Below are 19,705 nucleotides of genomic sequence, written 5' to 3' on the forward strand. Positions count from 1 at the left end.
TATCAAATACCGGAACCTCGTGTCAATATGTTGAACGGTTCACGAAATAAAAGGGGTACAAGTTGCAGGTGATTCACCGTGCATGTGTAGATGTGGAAGCTAGATACGCAACAAGTAAATCTAAATGCGATAAGTGGAGAAGACGGCGGCGTACTCCGTCACCCCAGCCGAATTCCAGGACTTCGACTGGAATGACGCTGCCCTGTCTAGCAGCTGTCTGTCTCCAGACCCGCCCCCGACAACTGCCAATCGATGTCCGCCAGCGGCGCGTGCGCCCTGGGCGCAGCGCCAGGCCGTCTGCTCGCAAAGATGGAGCCGCGCACTCCCTAAGGGCGGTCGTCGCTGCCGGCACCTGTTCCTGTCCCCCCACAGACAAGACAATAAGAGCTCAGGGTCACCCACGCCACGCACTAGATCGCTGTGCCGACGACGCATCCCACGTTCTTGCGATGTATGGCATGAACGGCGCGTGCCATTCGGGAGTACTTCGGGCCACCGCGAGAAACGTCGTCTGCGGCTGTACCGACCACTTTTGGCTTTGCCCCCCGCAGCTCGCCGCACGCCGGCACATCGCCTCCCTCCCAGCAAGCGACCGCCCGGGGTACGAACCGCGGCTTTTGTCGAGGAAGACTTGCGCCGCGAGAATAAACGGACTGTTGCAGTACCACACTACGCCGGTGAGTGTGCCAATTGGCCGCCGTTTGCATAGCGTTCTACTTCCCCCGCATGCCGATTTCACATGTGCGTGTAATTACTATATATATATATATATATATATATATATATATATATATATATATATATATAGTGTGTGTGTTTCTCTTTTTGTCTGTGCGTGTCAGTGCTCTCTGCAGCTTCGTAGTTGCCAGCAGCACTGACCGAGCCGAACTGCTGGCGTAACATCGTCCTCGCCTCGCGTGTTGATCTCGTCAACCTGCGCAAATCGTCCCACCCGGGAGCTGAGATTTATAAATAGCACCGAGGTTAATATAGTCGGCGCCAGCCGGTCATTTGCAGGAGGACAGGGCAGGAGTACGACTGCCCCGCCGCGTTTCGCAACGGTGGTTTCGAAACGGCCACACAGCATCCGTTTTCTGCTAAAAATTCTTCACTGCCAACTACAGCTCTACAGTACAGTCCCTTTAACATGTGTGTCTTCGCCTCTGTCTTCCTCTATCATGCGCTGATAAGGGCACCGTGAGACCTGCTATAAATTTTACGAGATAGCGTTATTCGTATTCCGCGAAATGTGCTGCGGTCCGATTTTCTCTGCAATGTAAGTTTAAATGCGATAAAAAATCTTCAGATTTTATTCTTTTGTTAGAATATTTCTTTTAATTTCTTTAGTGTCTCGTCAGCTACAACGTTCTTTAAGATATACGAGTAATTACTTAATCACGATGGAATAAATAAAAATTTTAAACTATAAGTTTACGGTGCGTAAAGTGTTTAGGCCTACTAATTGCGCAAGTTCGTTGAAACATAAATAATATAGGCCTGCACGGCCTAGTCCCCCATTCTTTATCCTTTCAGGACATTTCCTGAGATCACTCAGCATCTTTTGATCTTTCCGAACGCCGATTTTAAAGAAGGTAAATTATATGCAGGTAGACCTTAAGGTCTCAGTTAAATCGAAGTGGTCGTGGTGACCTCACTGTTGCAAAGAACGTTACCTGGTCTTAAGAAAAGACTAATTTCGTCAATGAAGAAATGTAAGCAGTCTTTCCTAACAATTTTTGTTGCTTCGCCCTTGCATTTCTTTAGCTTTCCATTACCGTCTTTGTAATGAATTATCATATTTTTGTCACGGTATACGCAAATATGTTTAAAAAGCGTCTTATCCTGTCACTACGGTTATCATCGTACTACCATTACTACGACGCGAATACTGTCTGGTCTGTATAATAGAATTCACAAGCTTTGTGCAGCTTAAAAGAGAGATCAAATTGTTTTATCCGGGCCCTATGTATACGATAGTCACGAATTGTATCGATTAAGGGTGCCACTATTGATTAGCCGCGCGAGGCGTCGATTAAACTTGTTGCAGCCTTAGGCGTGCGCTGTTTCATTCGTGAAAATGGACAGACATCCTACGAATTTACATGTAAATGTCGTTCAGCGATACTAATTGTGGCATTCCGCATGGCGTTGCAGCCGCATAGGGCAATACGTGGAATATATTCCAGGTTATGCCTTCATTTTATGAATTAATTTTTCCCCGAGTCACCCGCATAATAGATTCTTGCCGAGTGGCACGTAGCCTATGTTATAAACAACAGCAAACACTTTTTAAAAAGTTAATGATTGTCGTTTCCATCCCAGCTTCACAATTTTTCATATTTGTATGTACATGTAGTAACACGAACGGTAGCATTCACTAGGGCAACAGTTGTAACGAATCACAGAACGAAGAATTCCTCGTTTCTTCATAATTTTTGTCGTTCTGTGAATATAATACTATACATTTTATATGTACTAATGTATGAGGAAGACAATTTATTACTGTATATGCCCTTGTAAAAAAGAGATCTACGGATGAATAAAGCTATACTACTACTACTACTACTACTACTACTGCGCCATCAGACTGTTGAGTTGTGTAATAATGCCTGGTAACTCGTGCTTTTCTTATAGAGTGGCTTCGAATATTGAGCTTTGCCTATATAATTCGCAAAAATCTGTTATCATTGTTTGCATATTCTAAATTGCCATGTTCGTTTACATATGGAATGTTTATTGGTTCGTGCACCCCCCCCCCCCCCCCCCCCTCAAAGATGATTTTAAATTTGTTTTGTCATACGACACAGTATTATCTGTGCAACTTCTGTACTGTTGAATTTTAAATCGTTCATATCACTTAGCTCGCCCTCAGAAGTAAATAAGAAACGAACATTAGTATTTGCAGTACCCAAATGCAAGCAGGAACAGTAACAGCAGTTTTTCTTGTTTACTTATGAAGTGGGAATATGTAATGTCGCTATAGAACATGAAAATGCAATGCATTGTTTTCCATTCTGTCACATAGCATAATTTACGTAGCAGTGAGTATCCTTCAGCTCTACCTCCCATCTTATTAAGATAGAGACTTGCATGTATCCTTGTGGTTATTTCTCTTGAATTCTTACAGTTATGAAGAAGCCTTATCTACCCTGCAATTTCATAAAAGTTTGTATTAACAATATCCAGACTTTTACTAATGCAGTATCCAGAGTTTGAATAATGTGGTCAAGGTATTGGCCTTATTCATACGTAAAAATTATTTAGTAATTCGAATGAATTCCGTGTTTCTTTATAAACTCAATGCTTTATAGAATCACAAAGAGCAATTTTTAATTATAACAGGATTAACATACTAAACATTTTCCTATCCCAGTGCACAATAAGTCAAGCAGCTCACATGGTTACAGCAGCACTATTTCTGAATGGTAAACTGGATAGGAAAATTAAATGATCCAAGCATAAGGTGGATAAATCTGAACAAAGCTGTTGTTATTCTCATTCAAAACACCAACTGTACACATTTCATAATTTATATGTGTTATTTACATAATTTTTGCTCCAGAATAAACTCCTTGGAAACCAGTTTGCAAGACAACTCTGTACAAGTACAAAACTTGGACAATGAGGATGGCAGAAGTGAGACATTAATCTTCTCTATACCATATTGATAGAAGGTACAGGGATATTAGCTGGTCAGCATTGATGAAAGACAACTTTTTCCCATCTGCTGCACTTGATGGTGTTACTTTTATATGTTACTGATTGTAAAGATAGATAGCTTCATCTTCAGGCGGTTTGATGCTTGAATCAGTCAAAATCAGAAACTCATGCTGTCTCCTACAAACACAAGGTATTCTAATTCAATCTTCATGTACCTGTACCAGCTTAATTTGAGGATATATTGCAACTGTATAGTTATACATAATTTAAGGTAAGACAGAGCTCTCAAAACCAGATTTTAAACAGAAGTACATTTCCAGGGGCAGATATAGACTCTGACCATAATTTATTAGTTATGAACTTCAGATGAAAAGTGAAGTAACTACAGAAAGTTGGACTCAGATATACTGAAAGAACCAAAGATTGTTGAGATAATTAAAGGGGCATTAATAATGGTTGACATAAATGTGGGAAAGGAATACAATGAAAGGTGAATTGGTAACTTTGAGAGATAAAATAGTAAAGACAGGGGAGGATCAAGTAGCAAGAAAGACAAGGCCCATTAGAAATAGTTGGATGACACACAAGATATTCAATTTAACTGATGAAGCAAGAAAATATGAACATGCAGCACTTGAAGTGTGGTAGATCGGATACAGATGCTTATAAAATAATATTGACAATAAGTGCTACATGGATAAGCAGAAATGGTTAGCAGCATGTATAACTAGGAGAAAGATAGATATTGCCTATGAGAAAATTAAAGAGCCCATTGAAGGAAAGCCGGCCGAAGTGGCCGTGCTGTTAAAGGCGCTGCAGTCTGGAACCGCCAGACTGCTACGGTCGCAGGTTCGAATCCTGCCTTGGGCATGGATGTTTGTGATGTCCTTAGGTTAGTTAGGTTTAACTAGTTCTAAGTTCTAGGGGACTAATGACCTCAGCAGTTGAGTCCCATAGTGCTCAGAGCCATTTGAACCATTGAAGGAAAGAGAAACAAATGTATTGGAAGCAATAGCTCAGATAGAAAGGCAGTAATAAGCAAAAAAGAGGAAGCTGAGAGGTGGAAGGAGTCTATCGCACTATACAACGGAAAAGAAACTTCAGGACAATATTACAGAAAAAGAACAGTTAGTAGATGAGATGATAGATATGATACTGCAAGAAGAGTTTAACAGAGACCTAAGTCAAAACAAGGCCCTTGAAGCAGAACACATTCCATCAGAATTGCTGACATCATTGGGAGAGCAAGAAAAATGTAAGTTTTTGAAAACAGCCGCAAGTTGCCCTTTGCATTTTTTGTTTACCAGTTTTGCTCTTGAAATGAACAACAGCATCATCAAAATATAGTTTAAAGTTGACTGACAGAATTAAAGACTGCATTTAAAGTTGGATGACAGTTCTGAAGATTAAACTGGTTGTACTATCATACTTAAACTTAATGTTTAAAGTATAGTAATGAAAGAAGTATTCATCCTGTTGTGCAAAGAATATAACAGTCCAATTCCAAAGATAGTAGGTCTGACACGTGTGAATATTATAGAACAGCGGTTTACTCAGCTGTAATTGCAAAATATTGATATAAATTATTACCAGAGCAGTGGAAAAACTGATAGAAGCTAGCATCAAGGAGATCAACTTGAGTTCCAGAGAAGTGTAAGAACCTATGAGACAGTACTGACATTACAGCTTACATTAGAAGATAGATTAATGAAAATCAAACCTATGTTTATGACACTTGTAGATTGAGAAAAAGCTCTTGACAATGTTGACTAGAATGCACTTTGAAATTCTGAAGGTAGCAGAGGTAAAATATAGGAAGTGAAAGGTTATTTACAGCTTGCGGTAGAACTAGACTGGAGTTACAAGATTTAAAGGACTTGGAGGGGGAGCAGTTGTCGAGAGAGAACGGACATTGTTGAGTCTGTACATTAATCAAGCATTAAATCAATCCAAGGAGAAATGTGGAAAGCAAATTAAAGTACTGGGAAAAGAAATAAAAACTTCACAGTCTTTGCTGAGGCGGCAAAGGGCTTGGGTGAGCAGTTGAATGGAATGTATAGTGTCATGGAAAGATGTTATGAGAACATAAATATAAATTAAATGGAATGTAGTTTAATTAAATTGGGTGCTGGTGAGGAAATATAGATTAGGAAATTAGACACTGAAAGCAGTAGCTTAGTTTTCCTATTTCGGGAGCAGAATAACTGATGATGGCCAAATGGAATGTGGTTTAATTGAATCAGGTGTTACTGAGGAAATCATCAGATACTAAAAGCAGTAGATTAGTTTTGCTGTTTGGACAGGAAAACAGCTGATGATGGTTGAACTGGAGAGGACATACAATGTAGACCAGCGACAGCATTTCTGAAAAAGAGAAATCTGTCAATATGTAGAATAAATTAAGTATTAAGAAGCCTTTTCTGAAAGTATTTGTGTGGAGTGTAGCCACATATGGAATTGTAACATGGACAGTGAAAAGTTCACTCAAGAAGAAAATTGAAGCTTTTGAAATTCAGTACTACAGAAGAATGCTGAAGATTAGATAGATTGATTGAATAACTAATGAAGAGGTATCGAATCGGATTGGCAAAAACAGAAATTTATGGTAAAGCATGACTAAAAAGAAGGGATTGGTTAATAAGACACATCATGAGGCATCAGAGAATCACTGATTTGGTAATGGAGGGAGTGTATCATTAATTGTAGAGGGAGACCAAAGCTTGAATGCAGTAAGCAGGTTCAGATGAACAGAGGTTGCACTAGTTATGTAGATGAATGGGCGCACACAGGGCAGATTGCTACAGTCAACCAGACTTAAGGTTGCAGACCACAACAGGTGTTGTAACTATGTAATTATGTAATTTTTCAAGTTAAGATAGTTCACACGAATTGGAAATCCAAACCCTGGATTTGTATGAGACAGTACAAGTTTCCAGCTCATGAGTGATCCATGCACCCAGTCAAGGTATCTGCAAATTAAGCTATTTAGCTTTGAAATCAGTCGATGTAAAACTTGAGTCTAATATATACAATTGAAGGAAAATAATAAGAAACGTGGGTTATCAGAAATGATTAAAAACCTTGGAAATATCTAGAGAGACTGTTGAAGATAGTATTGATTTGAGCAAGGCGGGAATGTAGGTGTCCTACCAGCAAGTCAATGAAAAAAAGGTCTAATTAAGAATATGATTCAAAGAGGTGGAATAGGCACATAGTACAACAACAGTTGTTGCTGAAAACTATAGATGAAGGTTTGGTGGAAGGAAAAGCATCTTTCAGGGGCAGACCTAGATGTGTATATAAAGCATGTAAGGCAGATTGTAGATTAAGTAGGATGCAGCAGTTACACTGAAAACAAGAGGCTATCTGGCTAGCAACAGGTACATAGAACTGCATCAAACCAACTTTAGGGTCGATGACTGAAATGATTCCAGTTTGTAGGACCTACTATTTCTCATCTGTAGTGGTGTTCTCATTCCACAGAGTTGTTGAAACTGAGATCTGTGTAAAAGTTTTACTGTTATACCATATTTTTAACTTTGTTTGCATGAAGTGCTTTATTTATAAAGCACTCTTAATTGTAAGGTAGGTTATAGGTACGATCCATCCATATCTAGTGTTTAGTATGGAATTTTCTAAACTGGTCTGGAAGTTTGCAACAGGTTGTAAGTAGACATCAAGCAGGGAACTGAAAATCCCAATATGTTAAAAAAAAAAGGTAAAAGAATACCTCATTAGCCACTACTTATACAATTTATGAGAATGTTTAGACTCATTATGTAAATTCCACATAACTCTAATATTTGTATTGGCTGCATCCTGGAATTGTCAGTACATATATATACTTGACTGTGGTTCATGTAAAGTAAATGCTTTGTGTGAGTATTATATAAAAACAGCACATAAGTAGTTTAAGAGGATAAGCAGCAGCTTTTTTAAAGTATCTGTTTTACTCACAGTACACAGTTATGAAGTATCCAAATTGTGATTCCTATAATTGTCAGTGTGAGTTGATTAGCTCTAGGCATAATTTGCTGTTAGTATACTTTAAAGAAATAGCTAGCATTAGTTGCTCCTACCTGTTAGTTTATAAATAATTCTTGCATCAGTGAAAAGATGAATGAAATAGATAAAATCGTCAGTGGTATTGAGAAACAGCTGGGCTCAATGGAATCCCTGTCAGATTCTATACCCAATTCATGGCTGAGTTAGCCCCTCTGTCAACTGTAATCTGTCGTAGATCCTTCAACAGAAAACTGTGCCCAGTAGTGTGAAGAAATCACAGGTCACACTTGTCTACAAGAAGGGTAGCAGGAGTGATCCACCAAACTACTATCCAAGATCCATGACACCTATTTGTTGCAGAATCCTAGAACGTATCCTGAGCTCAAACATAATGAGGTATCTCAAACAAAATGACCTCCTCCATGCCAAGCACCTGGGATTTTGGAAACATAGATCACGGTAAACTCAACTCACACTTTTGTCAACTGATATCCTGAAAGCCATGTATCAAGGCAGCATTTGACTCAGTATCACACCTACTCTTGTTATCAAAAGTACAATTATATGAGGCATCAGATGAAACGTGACTGATTGAGGATTTATTGGTAGGGAGGATTCAGCATGTTATCTTGGATGGAGACTCATCGACAGATGTAGAAGTAACTTTGGGTGTACCCCAGGGAAGTGTGTTGGGTCCCTTGCATACAATATTAATAGTAACCTCAGACTCTTCGCAGATGATGCAGTTATCTACAATGAAGTGCAGTCTGAACAAAGCTGCAAAAATATCCAGTCAGACTTTGATAAGATTTCAAAGTGGTGCTGAGATTGGCGACTTGGTTTAAATATTCAGAAATGTAAAATTGTGCACTACAAAACAATATATCATCAGGGAGTCACAGTTGGAACTGGTAAACTCATACAAATTGCTGTGTGTAATGCTTAGTCCCTACAAAATGAAATGGAATGATCACATATGCTGTCATGAGTAAAGCAGGTAGCAGACTTTGATCCCTTGGTAGAATGGCCCTGATGTATGTGTGAATATTGGAGCATAGCACTCACTATAATATGTGCTTGCTTTTTGGTGGTACATCCTTGCTCCAGACCAGGCTACTTACACTATGCGGGAGACAATATGCTTGCCCTCCCCTTTCAATAATCCTCTTATTATTCTCCCTGCTATCTTCTGTTATGCTCTCTAGGTACTTGAAATTTTCCTCTTTCTTTAGTAATTGACCACTTTTATTTGTATTCATTTGTACTCTTCTCTTATTCCTCACTGTCACCATCACTTCAAACTGCTTTACAGTAAATTTCAATCCATATTATCCTACCACTTCCTCCCAAACATTTAGCCTATCTTGTATATCTCTTTTCCATTTCCCCACGCATTAAATCATCTGCAAATACCATTGCTTCCATATTTTCATCTCCTATTCACACTGCAACTCTTGTCATTCCCTCATCCGTAATGGTCATGAAAAGTAGGGGGGTAGTGCACTCCCTTCATTCAGTATATTTTTCTGTTCAAACCAGTCTGTCACTCTCCTCCTCCTTTCACACAACTCAGAATTCCTTCATACATTTCCTTCATTTCTATCATAGACAGCCTTCCAATTCCTCTTTTGGAATGGTTTGTGTTTACATCTGTGACCACAAGGGGAACAGCACACTTATTAATATGCCACCAATCATGATGAATAGTGCTTTATTAAGTCACTGAACATGGAGCATGAATCACAAGAAAATGACTGTCTCTGCTTGATAATAAGAATTAAATAAAGAGTCACTTCTTGACGATGAGAAATTAGGTTGGCACTGTATCTGCTAATAGGAACCTTATCTCATTGTCAAGAAGTGAATCTTTATGTAGTTCTTATCATCAAGCAGTGACTGTCATTTTCTCACTATTTATGCTCCATGTTCAGTGACACAATAAAGCACTACTCATCACAATCAATAAGCATCACGGATGTAAAGGGAAACCATTCATAAAACAGGAATTGAAAGGGTGTCTAAGATAAGAATGAAGGAAATGTGTGGAAGAATTCTGAGTTGTGTAAAATTAAGAGAAGAGAAGACAGACTGGTTTGAACAGAAAAATGTGTTGAAGCAAGGGAGTGCACTATCTCCCCCCCCCCCCCCCCCCCCTACTTTTTATGTCCATTATGGATGAGATAATGACAAGATTTGGAGTGTGAGTAGGAGATGAAAAAATGGTGTTTACGAATGGTTTCTGTTTACATCCGTGACCACAAGGGGAACAACACACTTATTGATGTACCATTGGCTGTGATGAATAGTGCTTTATTATTCATTGAATATGGAGCACGAATAACAAGAAAATGACAGTCTTTGTTTGATGATAAGAATTAATAAGGAGCCACTTCTTGACAATGAGAAATAAGGTTAGCACTGACTCTGCTAATAGGAAGTTCGCACAGATTATATGTTTGATCACTGAAATAGGAAATTTCTCCTAATGTCCGTAAGTGCTAAGTCCCATGAGGCAACTGTCAGTAATAAGCAGTGACTGCACCTGTTGATGGCTGAGTGGACCAAAGAAAATAAGGTAAGCAATGCCAGCAAGGCCGCAGTTGGCAGGTAAGCAGTGGCTGCACGGTGATGGTGTAGTGGCTCGTGGAACATATGGAGCTGGACCCATGAGGCTGAGGCAAGTGGCAGGCAGCAACCACTTGCAATAGTGAGGTGACTCAGGGGCATGCTGTAGATGGGTCCTTCAAGACTGTGATCATTGGTACTACTGCATGGCTTCTTGTGGAGACAGGTGGTGTCCAGGATGAGAGCTCGGCGAGGACTGTGTGGCTATGTGTTTGGCAGCTGGTTATACATGTTTGATTTCCAGGAGGCTCTTGACTGGTGTAGAAAAATATTTCCGTGATTGTGGCACTGCCTGGAGTGATGCTGGTGTCACTACATTGTACATAAATTTCCATAAGTCTGTCAGTAAATATGCCTGTTTTTACAGACAGTAGATGTGGAGCCTCTAGTGTTTATTACAAGTGGCCAAGTTTTGCCAAGACAATTGGTGGCAGACTGAATGTGTTGTACATTTGAATTTTGATGGGATACCACATTTCCCAGATCATGCTTCTTTCCACATTATTATTCACCTTCCCTATGTTCAGAAAAACCATTACTAAATCATTTCTGTATTCATAGTGTCTCTCTTGAAGCTGCCTTACACTAAAAATTAGATCAGCTGTTGACTTTCCTAGTATAAACTCATAATTTTCCTTGGTCGGTTCTACTACTATTGTCTGTACTCCCTTTTCCAGAATATTGTCAAATACCTTGGCAGCATGACACATCAATGTCATTTCCCTATAATTTTAGTGTAGTTTCCTGCATCCCTTCATAAAATTGGCACTACGATTCCTTCTTTCCAATCTTCAGGTGTCCTTCCATTTCACCATCTCCACGGTTATTTCATCCAGCCCAGGTGCTTTTCCCCCTTTCATGGTCTTTATTGCTTCCTCTACTTATGTGTAGGTTAGGTCCATCTCAGCATTATCTACTTTCCCTGGCTCCTAATTTTTCTCTTCTACATTTCCATTGCGGTTTAAGAACCCTTCAAACTGTTCCATCCACATCTACTTTGATTTCCTGCACATTCTCAACTTCGTTTCCTTCTTTATTGATCATCCTGGAATTTTTTATCCTGCCCCTATTCTTAGCCTTAACCATCTCATAGAGAGCCTTCTTAGTCCCCTCAGTGTTCTCTTCCCTCACTTTTGTCCACTCTTCCATGCATTTCATCTCCTGCTACGTATCTCTTAGCCACCGTTTTTTTCACACTGTGTTCTTTCATTACTTCCTATGTTCTCTCCTGAAACCATATGTGGAATACTTTGTTTTTCTTTGTAAGTTCCTCCCTTACTCTATCATTCCACCAGAGTTTTGCTTTCTGGCCAGGTACTTGTCCTCTTTTTGTGGTCTTAAGGGCAATTATTATTATTATTACTATTATTATTATTACTGAAGCAGGATGAATGTGAAACAAATTATTCATTGAATTGAGACACTTTCACAGACTCCAGTTTAATAAAATGTTGTATTACGTATGGCATTCAGTATGTTTATCAGTTAAACAATTATTCAAACCAGACCTGACAGCAACAAAATATAAAGCAAAGAAGAAAAATAAGTGATATCAACATTATTTTTAAAATACTTTGCCATTCCAGTCCAGTTTAAAATTTAATTTCCATAACATTGTATCCTGATGTACTTTCTTTTCCCTAAATGTCATCTATTTCTGTAGTCTCAAGCCAGACAGTCCATAGTCAGGCAATGAAAATTAGGATAATTAGTTTCCAATGAAGGTTGATTGCCATTGTTGCTGTTACCTTCCTGAGAGCTGCTACAACATATAAGTCCTGTATCTCTATAGTGTGTGGATGATTGTAATGAATGTTTGTGCATTCTAGAATTCTGTTATGCATGAGTATGTCATCAAATTTTTGTGATAATGAAACTTTGTTTTGGCATGGAGCCTGTTCTTCCTAAATAGTACCAAGAGGACTACCGAGCAATGTCCACAACATATGTATGGATCCCCATGAAGGGTATCAACATGCCCTTATTCCATGAAACACTGTGGAAAAATGTGGGAATTAACCTAGGATATTGGCACAAAGTTTAGTGACCTGGAGTTTTATATGACTACATCTTCTCCTCTTGCTGGCCAAACGTTTTGTGAGTCTGAAACTACTGTGAATGAAGACACAAAGGAATTAAAGACTTAGCTGCCAGTGGGCACTGATCAATTGAAAATTTGTGCCAGATTGGATTCGAAGCCGGGTCTCCTGCTTACTATACAGATGCAAAGACCACCATGCCACCCGGACATAGCAGTCATTGCAACTGCACAGACTACCCCAGCACACCTCCCATCAGACCCAAATTCTCCATTTATCCACACACTTCTGATGTAGCGCCCCTTGCACATTATCCTCATTACTCATGGCATTACGTCAGTTCGAAGCTTGGTGTGCATCTGCACTGAAGGGATCATTGATTGTCCTCACCTTAATTATATATATGGTGTCTGTCCTTTCGAACAGTCCAAAAGAACAGAAGGTGAGGATGGCACATCTGCCTAATAAGCAGAAGATCTGAGTTCAAACACCAGTCTGCTAAAAATTTTCAGCTTTCTCCATTGATTTAAATCAATGCCCACTGGCAGCTAATATCTTTAATTCCTTTGTGTCTAAGTTTATATCCATCACCACAATTTGAACAGGCTACCTCTGAGTCATATCCAACAACACTAACATTCATCACCAATTTCATCTATGTAAATTGTAACAAAGATTTAGGTCAACAAATATTTCCTTTCTTGCCCTCTAGTTTGAAAATAGGAATATATGCATTAAAATCTGAAAGTTAAGCTGGTGTTTATTTGTTCAGATTTCTGGAACTGTACGCCCGCATCTCGTGGTCGTGTGGTAGCGTTCTCGCTTCCCACGCCTGGGTTCCCGGGTTCGATTCCCGGCGGGGTCAGGGATTTTCTCTGCCTCGTGATGACTGGGTGTTGTGTGATGTCCTTAGGTTAGTTAGGTTTAAGTAGTTCTAGGTTCTAGGGGACCGATGACCATAGATGTTATGTCCCATAGTGCTCAGAGCCATTTTTTTTCTGGAACTGTACAAATGTTAACTATTTCAATTAACTGTTTGCAAGCAGGCTTGGAATTTTAACTCTCCCAAAATAAAACAAATATGTGACATATAAATTAAAAACTATTGCACGGGCTCCACCGTTTCCTGTTAGGATTTGCTGCTATGTCAAGATGTTTGTAATGAACAGAAACTACATTCATTCTAAATTTAATCAAACAATGGTAATTCCAGTAGGAATATCAGCAATGTAGAAAAATACAGATTGCTACTTACCGTAAAGAAGGTATGTAAAGTTGCAGACAGGTACAATTGAAAGACACCATTTTAATTGTGCCTGTCTGCAACTTGACTTGTCTCCTTTATGGTAAGTAGCAATCTGTCTTTCCTACATTGTTCATTCTCAATTTATTTTTCAGTTGTAGCCTATATTACATAAAAATAAAATGTTTTCCAAGTTCAGTGTAATGTAACTAAGACAGGTCACCCGAAATATATCCAGAATGATAAAATGTATTAATGTGCAGTTTTCACTATGGTATAGAGCTGACAATGTTTTGAACTTTGTCATTGACACTAGTAATTTTTAACTTTTGTAGATACCATATGACCACAATGATAAAATTTGAAAAATTAGAGCTGATACAGAGGTTTATTGACAATCATTCCTCTCATATGCCATTCGCAAATGGAAGAGCACAGGGTCATCCATTAGTAGTATCAGAACTACCCTCCACCACACACCTTCAGGTAGCTTGTGGAGTATTGTTCACACTGATTTTTATTTCTATAAACTATATGTATGTTTTTCTATGTCATTGGAATTAACCTGCAAAGAGGACTACAGGGAGGTAATATGTGGAGAGCTTCATCAAATAATAATAACATAACAGTGCCAGAAATCATTGTGCCACCAGCAAGAGAAGAAGCCTTCTGTACCAAATTCAAGCAAACCCCATAGCTCATATGTAGTTTATGTGTTTACCTGTGCACTTGAAGACTGTCAGACTGTGCTCTGGTGTGACAGTGATCAGACAACTTGCTTGTGAAACTATTCCAACTTTCATAATGTATAGTCCAGTAGATGACACCAAACTGTTACAATGGCAGTGCAGTTGTGTACTGAAAGATATCCTCATCATGCCCAGCCTGCCCAACTGGTCTTTGCAAACATCATTTTAAAAAATTCAGATAATGGAAGTGTGAAGAATAAAATATGCCAAATATAAAGAACAGTAATCAAAGATGTCATTTTAGAAGCAGAAACAAACAATCCACTTGTAATTACAAAGCATCTTGAATGTGTGAGTGGAGTCAGCAAAAAGGACTGTTCTGTTAATACTACAATATAACATATTTCATCCTTTCCACATTTGGTTCCTTGTCAGTGATTTTCAAAATCGGTTCTAGTTCTCTATGTAGTGCTATGGAAACTAAAAAGAGATGCGATGTTTCTACACAAGGTTCTGTTTATGGATGAAAAGTACACACATCAAAAAAAGTTTTGCATCACCTCAGTTCCGAGAGTTCTGGAACCTGTACAGAAAATTGGAGTAGTGGAGATCAACGTAAATGTCATTTCCACCCCTTTTACTGCTCATGAAAACCACACATTGCATGTTGTACCACCATACAGTGAGACCTTCAGAGGTGGTGGTTCAGACTGCTGTACACACCAGTACCCCTAATATCCAGTGGCACATCCTCTCGCATTGATGCATGCCTGTATTTGTCTTGACATGCTATCCACAAGTTCATCAAGGCACTACTGGTCCAGATTGTCTCACTCCTCAATGGTGATTCAGAGTAGATCCCTCAGAGTGGTTGGTGGATCATGTCGTCCATAAACAGCCCTTTTCAATCTATCCCAGGCATGTTCAACAGTGTTCATATCTGGAGAAATTGCTGGCCACTCTAGTTGAGCAGTGTTGTTATCCTGAAGGAAGTCATTCACAAGATGCATGATGGGGATGCAAATTGTCTCCATCAAGACAAATGCCTCACCAATATGCTGCCAATATGGTTGCACTATCGGTCGTAGGATGGCATTCATGTATCATACAGCCATTACATTGCCTTCATTGACCACCAGTAGTGTACGTTGGCCTCACCTAATTCCACCCCAAAACAGCAGGGAATCTCCACATTGCTGTATTCGGTGGACAGTGTATCTAAGGCATTCAGCCTGACCAGGTTGCCTCCAAACATGTCTTCGATGATTGTCTGGTTGATGGCATATGCAACCTCATCGGTGAAGAGAACATGATGCCAATCTTAAGCGGTCCATTTGGCATGTGATGGGCCCATCTGTATGGGCTGCATAGTGTTGTGGTTGCAAAGATGGACCTCGGCATGGACATTGGAAGTGAATTTGTGCATCATGAAGCCTATTGCACATAGTTTGAGTCATAACACGACATCCTGTGGCTGCACAAAAAGCATGATGCAACATGGTGGCGTTGCTGTCAGGGTTCCTCTGAGCCATAATCTGTAAGTAGCAGTCATCCACTGCAGTAGTAGCCCTTGGGGGGGCCTGAGCAAGGCATGTCATCAACAGTTCCTGCCTCTCTGTATCTCCTCCATGTCCGAACAGCATCATTTTGGTTCACTATGAGACGCCTGGACACTTCACTTGTTGAGAGCCCTTCCTGGCACATAGTAACAATGCAGACATGATAGAACCACAGAATTGACCATCTAGACATGGTTGAACTACAGACATGAGCCGTGTTCCCCTTTGCTGGTGGAGTGACTGAAACTGATTGGCTGTTGGACCCCCTCCGTCTAATAGGAGCTGCTCATGCATGGTTGTTTACATCTTTGGGTGAGTTTAGTGATATCTCTGAAAAGTCAAAGGGACTGTGTCTGTGATACAATATCCACAGTTAATGTCTATCTTCAGGATTTCTAGGAACCGGGCTAATGCAAAACTTTTTTTGATGTGTGTAGTGTACAAATTACGGGCTAGTCATTCATGACAACATACACTACTGCTGGTTGAAAGAAATGGATAAACAACAATCTTGGTCTCTTACCACATGGTTTGGGCTTTTTAGAATCATTTCATTGGCCCCCATGTTGTTGATGGAGCTCAAAATAGGCATACATGTCTTCAGTTCAAGAGGTGTGGTCCCAGCTGAAGGAGAAACCATCCACTCCGAGATGAAACAGTGAGCTGCAGAGCTCTGCGAGCCATGTTCATCAGATACACAGGGGCAGTGGCTTGCATAATCAGCATCACCTGCTGCAGTCAGCAGGATGACTGTAGCTGGCAGGGACTGCACACTGTAGTCGATGTATGACTGCCCCTTCGAGGCTGTTGGCACAACTCAGGCCATGGAATACAGCACAGGGAAGGGCAGTACTCTAACTGTATCCTCCAGCATGATCGATGTTGTAGGCTTTTGCCCATTCTGGGTGATGATCAGCATTCATGGAAGCTTCCAGGAACTGGTGCACAGCAACTGAGAGACCGGGATGCCTCAAGCCTGGCCTTGAACATGTGTCCCACTAGAGAGGTGGCCGCCAGTAGGAGGTAGTCACCCTGAAGGAGACCCAGCAGTTCAAAGGTATTAAGTTGTTCGCATGTGATCCCCAGACAGGCCTGCTGCTACTGAAGATGAATTCCATGGTTGACTAGATACCTCATCAAGCACTGCAGTAGTCTCTATCTTGAACTCAGCAGATGGAGACAGCAGTGGTTGGTATCATGTACACCTCGATATGGTCATGTACACAGTACATCAGCAAGCACCTGAGAACAACTGAGTACATCTGAGAATGAAGGTCTGATTTGTGGGACTATTTGTCGAAGTCTGCTGGCCAGTACTTCTCTGGTAGCAGCATCCCACTTTGGAAGAGATAACAGGTCATAGCAGCCGGGTACTGCCCCTGAGTGGTGATGACTATTGTTGTTTAATCAGCTCCTGAATTAGCCTAGCTAAAGCTGCAGTGTTGTCCAGCTTCACCCGTCAGAGGCACAGGCTAGCTTCTTCCACTTCATCAGCTTCCTGAAGCAGTGCTCTTGCGCTCTGAATACATCATCTTACTTCATGGTGTGTGCTCACCACAACGACAGAAACTGTCTGCCTATGTCATTTTGCTGCATTGGCACTAGACAGTTCAATGCGTCTGACTAGGATATGGTGCAACAATATGTACCAAAGCTCGAAGCCACCATTTTCATTACTTGATACATCAATGACATTAATAAATATATGAACTTTACCTAAGTCACATGCTTGCTTGTGGTTTTTTTACGACCTCTTCTCATTATAGTGGGACAGTGATATTGTTGCCTTGTTACTGTCTGATCAAGTTCCACACGTGTTGTTTCACTGAAGTTCTCGTTCAAGGCATTTTCCAGTCATGTGAAAGAGTATATAGTTAAGAAAGTAAAGATTGGTGTCATAACTTGCTATCTATAAACGTTAAAAATTACACATGTGTACTAGAAAATTGGATGCATTGTCTGTTATCACTTAGCAAAAACAGCAGATTGAAGAAATTAATCATTTAAAGTATATTTGGGGTGGCCTGTCTTAGCTGGCTCACTCTATATACTCCATAAGCATTCAACACACATTTCCTTAGTTTGAGATTTGGGTGTGTTATGACCATGTTAACAGATGTTTGCAGTGAACAACATAAAACAAATTCTTCAATTACAACAATTTCAAATAGCTGAAAAATTAACAGAACAAATGGCAATAGGTATGATGATACTGATGAGAATCTTGAAACTGAGTGGCAGCAGTCTCTGAGTTAGAAACATTAGAAACTATTGTGTTCACTTGCTGCCTGTAATCTCCCTTCCCCAATATTTTTTGCTCATCATTCATTTCAACTGTTTAGTTTATGATGATTGGACATGGGTAAGGGATGGTTAACAGGAACACATTTCACACAGAGTCTGACTGTATTCCCTAAACAGAAACATATCTTTTTCATTTATGAATATTAAAGTTCCTAAAATTTAGGTGCAAAAATGTTACTTTAAAAGGGTAACAGTACATAACATTTCACTTCTTTTATTGTTGGCAAGTAACACACTTCCTAACAATGCCTAAGCCCAACCATCCTCATATTAACTGTTATATTTATTCCATATTCATAAGTTTTCCATTACAGTACTGCTTTTCCAAATTAATCCTTCATGCTATGACAGCCAACCATAGACTTTATAACTGTTAAAAAAATAATTTAAAAAAATAATTTAAAAAAAAAACATGTTTTGCCAACAGATTCTAATAACTAAGAATAATGATACTGATTTATCCACTGATTTCATTGGTAATGACATGCATTCTCTGTGAATAAAATGAATAATCCCTCACTGTTGCTCTACCATTTGATGCACAACTTCCAAGCTCATATTTTATCACATCAGCAAACTGTTCAAACATTTTTTGGTGCAACTAAACTGCACATGGTCATTGGTTGTATGTAATAGCAAAACAATGCCCCTGCTGGAAAAAAGGCATGCTCAGCTGTGAAAGTTCCGTACAACAGGTGATGCTACTATCAATATAATGAAATAATTATGCATTGAGCATGAAATATGAAAGGAATACATTCCACTGCCAGTACGAGAAAATTACTGATTGCATTGTTACATGCTGTTTTCAGTTGGAAAAAAAAAAAAAAAAAAAAAAAAATCTATGCTGGTGAAGAATTAACTGCACAGTACACCGAGGTGACAAAAGTCATGGGATACCTCCTAATATCATGTTGGACATCATTTTGCCCAACATAATGCAGCAACTCGATGTGACATGGACTCTACAAGTTGTTGGAAGTCCTCAGCAGAAATACTGGCCCAAGCTGCTCTTATAGCCATCCATAATTGTGAAATTGTTGTTGGTGCAGGATTGTGTGTATGAACAGACCTCTCAATTATGTCCCATAAATGTTCAATGGGATTCATGTTGAGTGGTTTGGGTGGCCAAATTGTACGGAACATTCTTCAAACCAGTCGCAAACAATTGTGCCCCAGTGACATGGCACATTGTCATCTATAAAAATTCCATTGTTCTTTGGGAACATGTAGTCCATGAATGGCTGCAAATGGTCTACAAGTAGCTGAACATAATCATTACCAGTCAATAATCAATTCAGTTAGACCAGAGGATTCTGTCCATTCCATGTAAAACTGGCCACGCCATTATGGAACCACCATCAGCTTGCACAGTGCCTTGTTGAAAACCTGGGTCCATGGCTTTGTGGGGTCTGGACCACACTCAAACTCTACCATCAGCTCTTAACAACTGAAATAGGGACTCATCTGACCAGACCATGGTTTTACAATCATCTGTGGTTCATCCGATATGATCATGAGCTCAGAAGAGGCACTGCAGGCAATGTTGTACTGTTAGCAAAAGCACTTGGGTTGGTTGTC

The 19,705-nt window shown here is 39.8% G+C and overlaps 1 protein-coding gene across 4 annotated transcripts in view; it reads left to right on the forward strand.

Annotated features, from left to right (window-relative positions):
* The first annotated feature begins 296 nt into the window (after nucleotides 1–296).
* LOC126475570 (glutaminase kidney isoform, mitochondrial) overlaps nucleotides 297–19,705 on the forward strand; it is a 125,491-nt gene continuing 106,082 nt past the window's right edge. For 2 of the 4 annotated variants that reach the window (XM_050103476.1, XM_050103478.1), the window contains exon 1: nucleotides 297–677. In XM_050103476.1, the coding sequence (XP_049959433.1) occupies nucleotides 450–677 (228 nt within the window). In that variant the 5' untranslated portion in view covers nucleotides 297–449. Of the gene's footprint in view, nucleotides 678–2,056; nucleotides 2,105–19,705 lie in introns of those variants that run through there. The other 2 variants (XM_050103479.1, XM_050103480.1) reach the window with 1 other exon arrangement.

The sequence above is a fragment of the Schistocerca serialis genome, chromosome 1 (assembly GCF_023864345.2).
Source record: "Schistocerca serialis cubense isolate TAMUIC-IGC-003099 chromosome 1, iqSchSeri2.2, whole genome shotgun sequence".
Lineage (NCBI taxonomy): Eukaryota > Metazoa > Arthropoda > Insecta > Orthoptera > Acrididae > Schistocerca > Schistocerca serialis.